Here is an 11766-nt window from a genome sequence, read left to right as displayed (position 1 = left end):
AGGCCACCTTTTCTGTGATGTATCTGAGGGGTGGTCTTAGGTTACACCCCTTCTGTGATGTATGTATCATGTTTCTGGGGGTGGTCTTGGTCTACAGGATGGGAATTTCAAAAGTCTTTATAAGCCCTTGCACAGCATTTTTGTGGGTCCCCTTCCTTCCCTCCAGTGAGGGGAGCACCCTGTTGCAACAGATCAATAAAGATCAAGCTTACTAGTTGCTTTGCTTCTCAATATTCTCTGGTTGGCCTCTGTTATTCTCCTACCAATAGGGAACCTATGTAAGGACTCTATATGGGCTCTTGGATACCGCATAAGGGAAAAGGGCATATTTTTATTTACAACACTTGGAAGCAAAGTCCTTATGGTTTCAAAATGCCTTGTGGTTAAAGACTGTAATGCAATTACTTGGGAATGACTCCCAGTGACCTGAAATGGATTTACTTCAAAGTCCAGAACCAGGTCTCAAGTGTGCTTAACATCACTGTCATGGCGTATTAGCATGCATTCTCACTCGGGAATAAATCTTATGGGCATGAATCCCACGAGGTTCAAGGAGGCTTATTATGGGAATGAATCCCACGAGGTTCAAGGAGGCTGCTTTTCGGATTGCTGCCTCAATTGCTGAAGCAGAGCTTGCCAGAATAAAAAAAAAAAACAGCTCGATCCCTTTCATAGCTGCCTCTCCTCCTTTCTGGGCGGCCTCTGCCGCCGTTGAATCCTGCTCCATAACGCATAAAACAAAAAACTCAGCCATCCCTTTCGACAGGACACGCGTTGCTCATTGGGTTTACCCAACGCCTCCCAGGCGCAGGCGCAGTTGGAACACAGCGGGGAGGAGGAGCCGCTGCAGGCAGTGTTCACGTGCAAAAGGGCGCTCTCTTTCCGGCGTCTCTTACGGAAAGCCGGATGCTTGCTGCCTCAGAAAGGCTCGCTTAGAGCGCATGCGTGTAGGGAGAAAAACAGAGCGATAGAAAAAGACGCCCAGCTCAGCAAACCATCGAGCGATGGAAAATCGGTAGCCTAGAAGGGACCCCAGCTGAGGAAGACCAAGGCGGCGGAAAGGAGCAACGGCCCGGCGCTCGGTTTCCCCGCGCTTCTGGTGAGGCGTTGGGCTCGCATTTAGGCCTCAGACCAGGCGGGGGGAGGTTGGGGGCCGAGAGGGCGGGGAGGGGGAGGAGCCTCTGGAGGGTCTCGGGCGGGAAAGCTCCTTTGTTTGCTGACCGGATTTCCTGGTTGTGGGTGGTGTTTTTTTAAAACCCTCGGTTCTCCCTTGCGTAGTTCACAAGGTGGGGAAGGCAGAGCAGGGGCTCCAGCACCTCAGAGGTTTGTGGCGCCGTCGTTTCCTCCTCCTCCTTCCGCGCAAGGCAAGTAGAAGCGGGGGCCTAAAGTTCCGCGCGGAGAGGTTTTTCTTGCATCGCAGGGGGCGGGCGAAGAAACACACACGCACGCAAGTTGTCCTGCAAATGCTTCTTCCGTGAGAGAGAATATTCCTTCTCTGTTGGAAGGGATCAGGGACGAGAGAGGCTTCTGCTGCGAAGTCGCATAGTCCAGGTCGGTCTAGATTTCGTCGCGACAAAAGACTCTCTTGCGTGTAAGAATATTGTGCTCTTTATTAAGCCGATTTGTTTCTTCGTCCTTGTTTCCTTACATTTCTAACCCCGGCTTCCTTCCCTGTTACGGAGATCGAAGGAGGCCTCGCATTTAAGCAGAAAATTGGTATTTTTTTTACTCCAGTCTGTATTCCCGCTCGGGGGAGTTGAGACAGTAGCCGAAAAGTACAGGTGAACGAATGGAGGAGGGTGTTGGATGCGGGTGATGCTTGGAGGGGTGGAAGCTTCCAGGGCAATGAGAGAACCAAAGAGGGAGAGCGAAGGCTGCAAGAAAATACAGATATTTCTTAACTTCTGGGGTGGAGCATAGGAAGCTAATTCTGGCAAAGAAATGTCTGGGTGGATTGCCTTGTTAAAGGGGTTTGAGGGATGATTCAGAGCATAATTTGGAAATCCTGCTTTTTTGGATTTGTATAACTCACTGAAAGCAGAATGTGAAGTAGATTGATCAGTAAACAGTATTACCTGCTGTTTGGGTGAGGTGGAACAGTGATTAAAATGATGTACTGTACAGTATTGTATTGCCTATTTTAGATGTAACACTCTGGAGTGTTGCGGTGAAGAGTAATTAACAAATATAATAATATACTTGGAACTAGTGGACATAGTTTAAGAATTTTGAGATTGTTACATGAGGTTTTCTTTAAAGACTGTTGGGTTAAAAATTATTATACATAATGATAGTTCTTAATATCTAAGATATAACTTGGTTTAATAGAGAGAATATTTTGGAAACAGCACAGTTTGAAGCATCTGTAGGAAGGGAAAGATTATTTTTCTCAAACTTGTGAGGGAAAAATGACCCTGTTGATTTTTATGCATTTTTAGTACTGTTACTGCTACTCTGAAAAGCAAATATAAATAAGGAAATGCAAGAAGAATGTTCAGAATAATGGCATGGTTTTTAGGGCAGATAATTTTACTGAAGGTTACTTGGGTTTAGAAAAAGATGCTGGCAGATTCATATAAAATAGTGAAAAGAATGTTCACTTGGTTGTGTTTAGGGACACTCAGAGCAGCAGGCTTAAAACAAAATCCTTGTTTCACAACAAGCAATTCTGAGAAGCCTAAAGTTTTCATAGTCAAAAGGATAGACAAATAGTGTGAAATATAGCATGATAAGAGAGGAAGCCAAGTTACTACTAGACCTTGAGACTGGAAGTAAATATCGTCACCAATCTTGTAGTGAATTCCAGAGGGGAAAATGTGTTTTTATTTCTGGTTTCTCTATACCGTGTTTAGTTTTTATAAACCTGTATTATGTTTCATCTTTCTTTTTCTAAATGGAAATATTTTTTCCCTGGTTAGTTACCACCAGTTCAGCCCCCATTGGTATATATATGAAATTGATATTTTTTTTGCACCAAAGATCATCATACTACTCTTAACAACTTCATTTGCGCCTCCTTCTTTGGTGATCACTTGTAGCTGAGTAAGGTTGTCTTCCATGAATATGGTCATAATAGTGAGTCCATAAGTGACTGTGGAGGCCAATTCTTATACTGCTGTTTCACTCCATTCAGAAAGATTATTTTGAATTGCTTTGTGATCCGTTTTGGTGTTCACTATTGTAAAAGAAATTGGTGCCACCCACAAACTTGGCCACATTGAATAACCCTGTTCTGTGAACCCAGCTTAAATATTCCTCTCCCAAGTTATTTGCCTTTTGCCTTTGCATGGGAAGAAAGAAGAGTGATTTTCAATGGACTTTTTCAGGAGGCAGAAGCAGCAATGCATATCTTGTGCATTTTGAACTTCTTTTTTTAAAAACACCAGTCTTTTTGTACATTCTCTGGTCAAGATGCATACTTATTTACTAATTTTATATCCTATCCTTCATTCCAGAGGAACCTGGGCAGCAAACAACAAGAGGCAAAACAGCAAAAATATCTTCAAAAATATTTTAACAACAGTTCTGATATGCACAAAATCAGACTGGAAAAGATCTCAACTTAAAAAGGCTGTTGAAAGAAGGTCTTCGGTAGTCACTGAAAAGGCTACTGAAGACTTGTCTAATATTCAAGAGGAGGAAATTCCAAAGGGTAAGTGCCACAACATTTAAGGCCCAATTCCTGCATTGTGTGGAATGGATCTATTTAAATTGTAATATCCAAGATGCATTGGAGAATGTGTATGCAGTGGTAGAATTGTGTACAATGCCTGCTCAAAAAGAACATCCTGTGGCCAATATATGGAGCCTTGAAGGAATATGTCCTGTTTCTGTCTCTAGTTGCTGCAGTCTACAAGGATCCAGGGCACAAGCCTTACGCATAGTCTCTGGGGTGTTGCTGGAGAAAGCGGATCTGTCTTCCAGTCAGTATAAGAATTACACAAACGCCTGTTTTGAAACAGCAAAACACAAATGTAGAAAATGCAATAGTTTTAGTGTTTATACCCTTAAGGAAGATACTGTAATAAACCACTTGCTTACCAGACAGTGGCTACAGCTTTGCTATTGTTTCCCCTCAGAATCTGATCTGGGGGTTGGGGGGAGCCCCTAGAGCTGATTTTGAGAGTATGCAGGGAGAGCAAGGGGAAGTCTTGAGTGGAACTCTGCCATCTGTGACTTATTTCTAAGTACAGTGGTGCCCCACAAGAAGAATGCCTCGCAAGACGAAAAACTCGCTAGACGAAAGAGTTTTCCGTTTTTTGAGTCATTCCGCAAGACGAATTTCCCTATGGGCTTGCTTCGCAAGACGAAATGTCTTGCGAGTTTGTTTCCTTTTTCTTAAAGCTGCTAAGCCGTTAATAGCCGCTAATAGCCGTGCTTCGCAAGACGAAGAGACTCGCGGAACGGATTAATTTCGTCTTGCGAGGCACCACTGTAACCATGTATAGGATTGGACTCCCTGTCCCTGATGTTTTTCTCCCTGTTTTTCTCTGAAATGAATATCTTGCTGGAATAAGCACTTGCCATTTTTCCTACATATTTAGGGTGGTTTATCTTGACATTTTGGCGCTCCCCCCTGCTCTTGTGATTGTGGTGCAAATCCCTCAGGATGCCAGCGGCACTTGCAGAAAACAGTCAGGTGATCTGCGAAGTATGGGCAAATAATCTAGAAGAGGAAATGAGAAAAATTCGGGAAATAGTTCTTAGTTACAGCTACATCGCAATGGTAAATATGTCTTCCAGTATTCAGCTTTCTAAATATAGGATTTATATGTAGACAAATGAGTTATTATAGCTTAAATTAGTGTGTTCAGCTAATTGGTAGATGTGATATAACACCTGATGAAATTTAGAAGGATTTTCAGTGTCCTTAATGCAGATTGAGATATCAGATGAGCAAATGCCTAGCTTCATTGGTTTGGGCTGTAGGGGATGAAGCTATAAGCAAGTACAAAGTTCCTTTTGCAATGAGGTTAAACCTAAGAGAAGCTCCTTCCCAGCCAACTCATATGACAGCCTAGATTGATAAAAGACATGGTATGTGAAGATGCCTTTAGCGTGCACCATAGCCTAGTTATTAAAAGATTGTAGGGTTTATGTAGATTAAATAGTCTCTAGTTCACTGAGTGACCACAACCTAAGATAACGGGTTCTTCTGTTCCAGAATCTGAAAATATGTAGTGTTCATGTGCGAAAGAGCCATGTCCCTTTGTCTTTAGCTTATGCAAATCCTATGTGAAGCTGAAAAATTGTATTTCAGTCAGGAACAGTTCACATGTTCCGGAACATGGCTTAGAGTTGGGGGAGCAGGACTCTAATCAGTCTGAGGTTTGCTTTTTAACTTTTATTAAGCTAATTAGACCACTACAGTTTAAATTGTAGGCGAAGAGAACCTTTTTTTGTTGTTGTTGCATTCCTGTTGTCCTTCATTCCCTTGTCCCTCCCAGTCGCCTTGTATCTCTACTCCTTCCGTTGAATTCAGGGCCAATGGCACATGAAGGATTCACTTTGCAGATAGCGCACAGATAGTGCCTGCAACAGGCTGGAAAAACAGCTGCCAAGGGCATCTGAATCACCATATGTCTCTGTATCCAGGGGGAAGAGTGGCTATGCAGTTGTAGTGCTGCAGGCATTCTCTTACTTTATCTCCCATTTTAGAATGGCTGGGGGGGGGCCCAGATGTTTCACCAAAGAAGGAAAAGGGCCACAAAAAGAGAAACTGCAGTTGGCTATAGGCATTATTTTATGCATGCTTAATTAACTTTTCGTGACGCTGATGCCAGGAAGCCGGCAACTGCAGAATTCTGTGGTGTTTATTGCATTGGTGTGTGTTATATCTGTGAATAGAACTTACAAGGTTTGGGTTGGACTTCTCTTTGTTTTTCTAGGACACAGAGTTTCCTGGGGTGGTTGTTCGACCAATAGGTGAATTTCGCAGCTCTATAGACTATCAGTATCAGTTGCTCCGATGCAATGTTGATCTGCTGAAAATCATCCAGCTAGGCCTGACCTTCACAAATGAGAAAGGCGAATACCCTGCTGGGATCAACACATGGCAGTTTAACTTCAAGTTCAATCTTACGTAAGTCTTCAAAGTTGGGGAATGTGTGAATCAGTTTTTCTCTGAAAGGTTGTTCCCACATAGGAGGAAGAGCTGCTTGCCAGCTAGGAAAAAATCCCATCTCAATATGAAGGGGTTATGTTTCAAATCAATGTGCCAGCACAGAATGATGGTTTTTTTGTCAAAATGTTATTAAAAATCACTTTTAAACCTAGGATTATTGCCAAATTGTTCGGGCTTTAAGTCTTTAGCAGGCCCTTCACCCTAATCAGGAAAAAGTATTTCTTTTAAGTATCATTATAACTTTTTAATATACGAATTGCCTTTTACATGCTTCTCATGGTAGTTTGCAAATATGCCATACAAGCAGCACAAAAAACAATTCAAGGCAAATGTTTATTATTTTTAAACCTAAAGGAGATACTTTTTTATTCAGCTGGAAAATATTGTCAAAACAAAAATGTCTTCCATTTTTTTTTACCCCAAGTATATGGCAAGAAGCTGGCATTTTTTATGGTAAATGTAGACATAGTGGCCCTGCATTTACTCAAATGTTCTGGGGGCTTTGTACTTACACACTCCCAATCTCCTATTTCTTTGTGGACTTTCCTCTCTCATTCCACAGTGAGGAGTTTATGCTGGAGAGTCTGGAAGTGTGCTCTCACTTTGCACAGGGATAGCAGCTGTTCCTCATATAAGCCTGCCTGGGTTTTGATATCTTAGGGGGAGGCCCATCACCTTCACAGGCATTCTGTGTGGAGCCATGGGAGAGGGCCTTCTTGGTGGCTCCTCCCAGACTTGGGAACACCTTCCCTAGAGAAACAAGACTGGCTCCCTTCTTGCTGTCCTTCTGAAGCAGGGTTGGGGTGGGTTTAAGACTTTCTTGCTCCAAGACGCTTTTGGGAATTGACTTCTTTTAATGAAAGGGCTACTGTCGTGCTGTTTCTGTTGTAATTATTTCCATGTTTTACCCTGATTTTATATATGTATATAGTTTTAATTCTATCAATATTTAATTGCTTTTAGATGATTGTTTTCCCCCTGTGTTTTTAGTGGTTCATGTTTTTATCTTTGGGAGAAAAGGAGGGTTATAAATAAATATTATAAAAGTTCCATTGATTCATTTAGGCACAGTGAAGACCTGATATATAACATTTATTTGTCCTTCTCACTAGGGAAGATATGTATTCTCAAGATTCAATAGACCTTCTTGCAAGCTCTGGATTGCAGTTTCAGAAGCATGAAGAGGAAGGGATTGATACCTTGCATTTTGCTGAACTACTTATGACCTCTGGTGTGGTGCTCTGTGACAATGTCAAGTGGCTTTCATTTCACAGGTTTGTCAAATAGCATTTCACTCCTAACATTTAGCCGCTTTTATCTTATGTTGTGAAAAATTTATGCTTGATTCTAGAGTTTTGCATATCCCTTAAAACTTACGTTGGGGGCCTTTGACAGAGAAGCTGGGAGCAAGTGCTTTCCGCCCTCCCCTTCTGCTTAAGTCCCCTTAACTTTGAACGGGTTATTGAGTGAGGTAATTATGAGAGATGGGAAAGGTGATGAAATTCTTTGTGCTAAAGTAAGACTCCACAGTGTAGGATTCTGCATCACTGTTCTGTGCCCTTTGCAAATAAATATAAGCTTATTAGTTCTCCCCCCTGCAGAACAAAGCCTGCACTGTAGGGGGTTGACTAGATGACCCTCAGAGTCCTTCCAATCCTACAATTCTGTGAAGCATTGTCTTGTTTTTAGTTTTCAGGATTACCAGCACACAAGTGCTTGCTGGTTGATTAAATTTAAGTACATGATTCACTATGAATTCCAAAAAGACCCTATTTGGGAAATGTTCTTTCCCTGCCAGAAATCTGCAGTAGTTGAGCATGTACTGTTAATTAATGTTGATAATAATGATAACCTTGGCTTCAAGGTACCTTCTAGTAACTGCTTCTAGGATATCTCCTGGTAACAGCATTTTAGTAGTACCAGCCAGGTTTGAAAATAATGCATTTAAACCACTGGTTGATCTGTCTTTGCGTAATTCCTTCCTCAGTGGCTATGACTTCGGTTATATGGTAAAACTCCTGACAGATTCAAGGCTTCCAGAAGAAGAACATGAGTTCTTTCATATCTTGAACCTTTTCTTTCCATCTATATATGACGTTAAGTACCTCATGAAGAGCTGCAAAAACCTAAAGGTACAGTACTTGATTTTACTGTAATTGCAAAATTTGAGATACATTGGTTGCTGCTTTGTATAGATGTAAACAAAGTGAGCTGAAATATGGATTATTTGGTAGGTTTATGACTTTTAAAATAATAAATAGTATAACAATAGTAGAATTGGTTTGAATTACAACTCCCTCTTACTGCTGGGCTGGGTACATGACCAGCATCTTCACAGTGTTCCATCACTTCCTTCCTATTAACCAGACTACCAAATCTCCCTGATAGCAGAGCAGATGAGCTTTGCCAAGATGAGGGGTGTGTGTGGGAATCTTCCTTGCATTGAGAGGGAGTGTGGGCTGGTAACTGCAATGGAGGTTTGAATAGAGCTGAAGAAGGGACAGAAAGAGGGACTGGGGGTTGGGGACAGCTGAAAGCAGATAAAACCAAGCTGCCTTTATGCTTTCTTAGAGATGGGTATAGGGTGTGGAAAACAATGATGGAGAAAAAGAGCTGACACTGACTCAGCCTCAGCCACTGTTAATATGGCCCACAGAAAAATGGTTCCCTGCTACTGGCCTACTATTTAATGACCAGTGTCACATGCTCCTTGCAATAAACAACCATTGTGTGAGTGGCAACCTACTGTACCATGGTGTCATTCAATACAAATGGCAGAAGTGTGCACTCGATCCTTGCTCTGTGTGAGTAATCATGCACATATGCCTCATTCACCAATCTGTTTTCACACCAGTGTTATAGGGAGTCTTCCTGTGATCTGATGTGGTACTCTGAAAGACGTTTGCGACTGGTCTCTGGCGACCTAGAATTTTTTTGTTTTGTTTTACATTTTGTGAACTGCACTTTTATTACTGTTCACTTAAATTTATGACTCATGGGTTGATCAAATTGAGTTTGGAGGCAAATGTCCAAATGCCAATCCTGAGGCGTGTACTAAGATATGCCGATAGCAAAATTGAACTTGTTTGATAGCTCTGTGTTTGTATTGTAGTTTCTAAAGCTTGCTGGTATAGTAACTACTGTATTTTTTGCTCTATAAGACTCACTTTTCCCCTCCTAAAAGGTAAGGGGAAATGTGTGTGCGTCTTATGGAGCAAATGCAGGCTGTGCAGCTATCCCAGAAGCCAGAACAGCAAGAGGGATAGCTGCTTTCACTGTGCAGTGAACCCTCTTGCTGCTCTGGCTTCTGAGAGTCAGAATATTTTTTTCCTTGTTTTCCTCCTCCAAAAACTAGGTGTGTCTTGTGGTCTGGTGCGTCTTATAGAGCGAAAAATACGGTATAAATTCTTGTCCAAGGTTAACCTTATTAATAAATACAAGCCTAACCCTTGGCCTTCGATTTGAAATTCTTGTAAAATGCTGTGAGCTCTCTAATTGTCATAGGCAGAGAAGACAAGAAGTGAGGTGGATTAGGTCTGATTTCTTCTCTCTTGCAGGGAGGCCTTCAGGAAGTTGCTGACCAGCTGGATTTACAGCGGATTGGACGGCAGCACCAAGCTGGATCAGACTCGCTACTCACTGGGATGGCATTCTTCAGAATGAAAGAGGTAGGCGTGTCTTGTCTCCTACCAAATAGTGAGAGTGTGCAGTAGCTTGCCAGCAAATTCTAACCACCTTGGTATCTCCAGCTTTCCTTTGACTAGACAGTTTCCCTTTCCATGGTTTCTGCAGTTGGTTAGTCATATGAAACAACTTGTGACGTGTATTTTTTTCTGTTTTGCAGTTGTTCTTTGAGGACACAATTGATGATGCAAAGTACTGTGGGAGACTCTATGGCCTTGGTACGGGAGTGGCTCAGAAACAGAGTGAAGATGTAGAAGCAGCTCAAGAGAAAATGAGTATTCTGGCTATTATCAACAATTTGCAGCAGTGACAACAGAATGCTGTTCAACAGAACATGGGTCCATGAGGGCAAGCTTCCTCCTTTAAAGTGTTAAATCTCAAACACATGGCAGAAGAACTAGCGTTTTTACAGAGGGCAAAAGGCATCTTTGCTATGAATCTTGGCTGATTTTAATCAGCAGTTTCATAATGGCTGGTAGAGTGTCATGCTCATAAGTAAAAACAGATACAAACTACAGTGTATATACCTCTGTTTTCTTTTAAAACTTGCTGAATTTGCAAGGCGCAGGTCATTTCAGAACTTTCAGCAGTGCTGCAGTTCTCTCATGCACTTGCAGATTTAGCTTTTGAAAGCTTATTTTAAACCTTTTTTTGCTCTCTGTGAGGGTGATGTGTTCCTGAGCCCTCTGCTAGCTTTTATCTTTTGTGTAAGTAATTCTGTGAAAGTGATCCATTCAGCCCTGGTGGTGGAGACATAATAATGCATGAGATGCTTACATCTTAGTAGCAGCCGTAAGGTTTGTGCTGGCTTGTATTATAGCTAGCTTCTCCTTTTAGATTGCCGGGCCATGTGTCATATAGCAGTATGCTTCATCTTAACTACCATAGAATCAAAACTGCCTGCATGATTGAGACTACAATAACAATGTGGACCGAAAATTAATTCCAAGTTACCCTTCTACCAAGTTGTTGAGTAAATGGATAAAATCACACGCACCTACCAATGAAGGCTAGTTTAGCTTTTAGATGTCCCTTTTATAGTACTTTAAAGAGCAACCCAAAATTGTTAAATGGTTACAGACTAAAAGTGCATTTAATAGCAATTTTCGTACAATCTTGAAAACCAAAATCTGTTTGAGGGAGAGAGAAAATCCTGATAGTGTGGTATTTTTAACAAGCTTAATAACTCCCCATTATGTAAAAGTATTCACTGGTTGCAGTTAAATGCTCATGTATATATGATTGGTTCTTAATTTTGTAAAATAAAGAATTTTCTTAAGGCATGAGACTTTTTGACTTTTTCCACACTTCTTTTGAAATTGTGTTTTAAAAAGGTCTCCTAGATCAAAAGCTGGCAGCATGCCTTAATCTGCCAACTGATTTCTGTGAGATAAGCTACCCCCCCTTCAGTAGTTTTAGCCAATGAGTGATATCAAGTGAGTTTTTGGGATCTTTGGGGGTCTTAAAAGGCTGCTGTTTTCCACCCCACCCTCAGCTAGTGGCTTCTGTCTCCTTAGACCTCCTAAGACTTGTGGCAAATGTAATGTACAGTGGTACCTGAATGCCACAAACGTGTTTCAACAAAAAAGTGTTCCAGTGTGCAAACATTTTTTTGGAAGCCAAACCTCCATTTCGACTGTCGACATTGTTTCCGGGGCCAATCAGCCGCGCCTTGGTTTGTGAATGTTTTGGAAGTCGAAGAGACTTCCATAACGGAGTGAGTTTGAGAACCAAGGTACCACTGTACTTACAGAAAATGGTATACTGAGGGGAGGTCAAGAATATCTTGCCTTACCTTATACGCAAGATTAATTGATATGCATACTACAATCTAGCACCATCCATGCATGTTTTTTTTTATTCCCATCCTACTTTGGTGTAAGATATCTTCACAAGGTTGCAATGATGAGCGGTCAACTGTGCTTTGTTTCATCCATACTAGCATTTTTTAAAGGTGC

The 11766-nt window shown here is 41.6% G+C and overlaps 1 protein-coding gene and 1 long non-coding RNA gene across 5 annotated transcripts; one reads left to right on the top strand and one right to left on the bottom strand.

Moving 5' to 3' along the window:
- Window positions 1-918: 918 nt before the first annotated feature.
- On the top strand, window positions 919-11094 carry CNOT8 (CCR4-NOT transcription complex subunit 8). Of its 4 annotated transcripts, none has more exons than XM_083423844.1 (8): window positions 920-1099; window positions 3456-3652; window positions 4545-4726; window positions 5889-6082; window positions 7237-7398; window positions 8112-8256; window positions 9682-9792; window positions 9969-11094. In XM_083423844.1, the coding sequence occupies exons 3-8, from the start codon at window positions 4610-4612 to the stop codon at window positions 10116-10118; spliced, it is 879 nt and encodes a 292-aa protein (XP_083279970.1). In that variant the 5' UTR covers window positions 920-1099; window positions 3456-3652; window positions 4545-4609; the 3' UTR covers window positions 10119-11094. The 4 variants fall into 4 exon arrangements, with proteins under 4 accessions (XP_083279972.1, XP_083279970.1, XP_083279971.1 ...); XM_083423845.1 differs by lacking the exon at window positions 920-1099 and adding an exon at window positions 1180-1323; XM_083423846.1 differs by lacking the exon at window positions 3456-3652 and having other exon boundaries at window positions 919-1099.
- LOC310669842 lies at window positions 3976-4570 on the bottom strand. Its single transcript, XR_014507416.1, has 2 exons — window positions 4431-4570; window positions 3976-4183 (listed from the first exon to the last, which is right to left on the bottom strand). It is a non-coding gene; the product is annotated as an uncharacterized lncRNA (long non-coding RNA).
- Window positions 11095-11766: the final 672 nt, after the last annotated feature.

This window comes from Podarcis tiliguerta (genome assembly GCF_965153285.1).
Source record: "Podarcis tiliguerta genome assembly, chromosome: 2".
NCBI classification, from domain to species: Eukaryota; Metazoa; Chordata; class Lepidosauria; order Squamata; family Lacertidae; genus Podarcis; species Podarcis tiliguerta.
The sequence above is the reverse complement of the archived record's forward strand: the minus strand, read 5'-3'. Positions and strand labels throughout refer to the sequence as shown.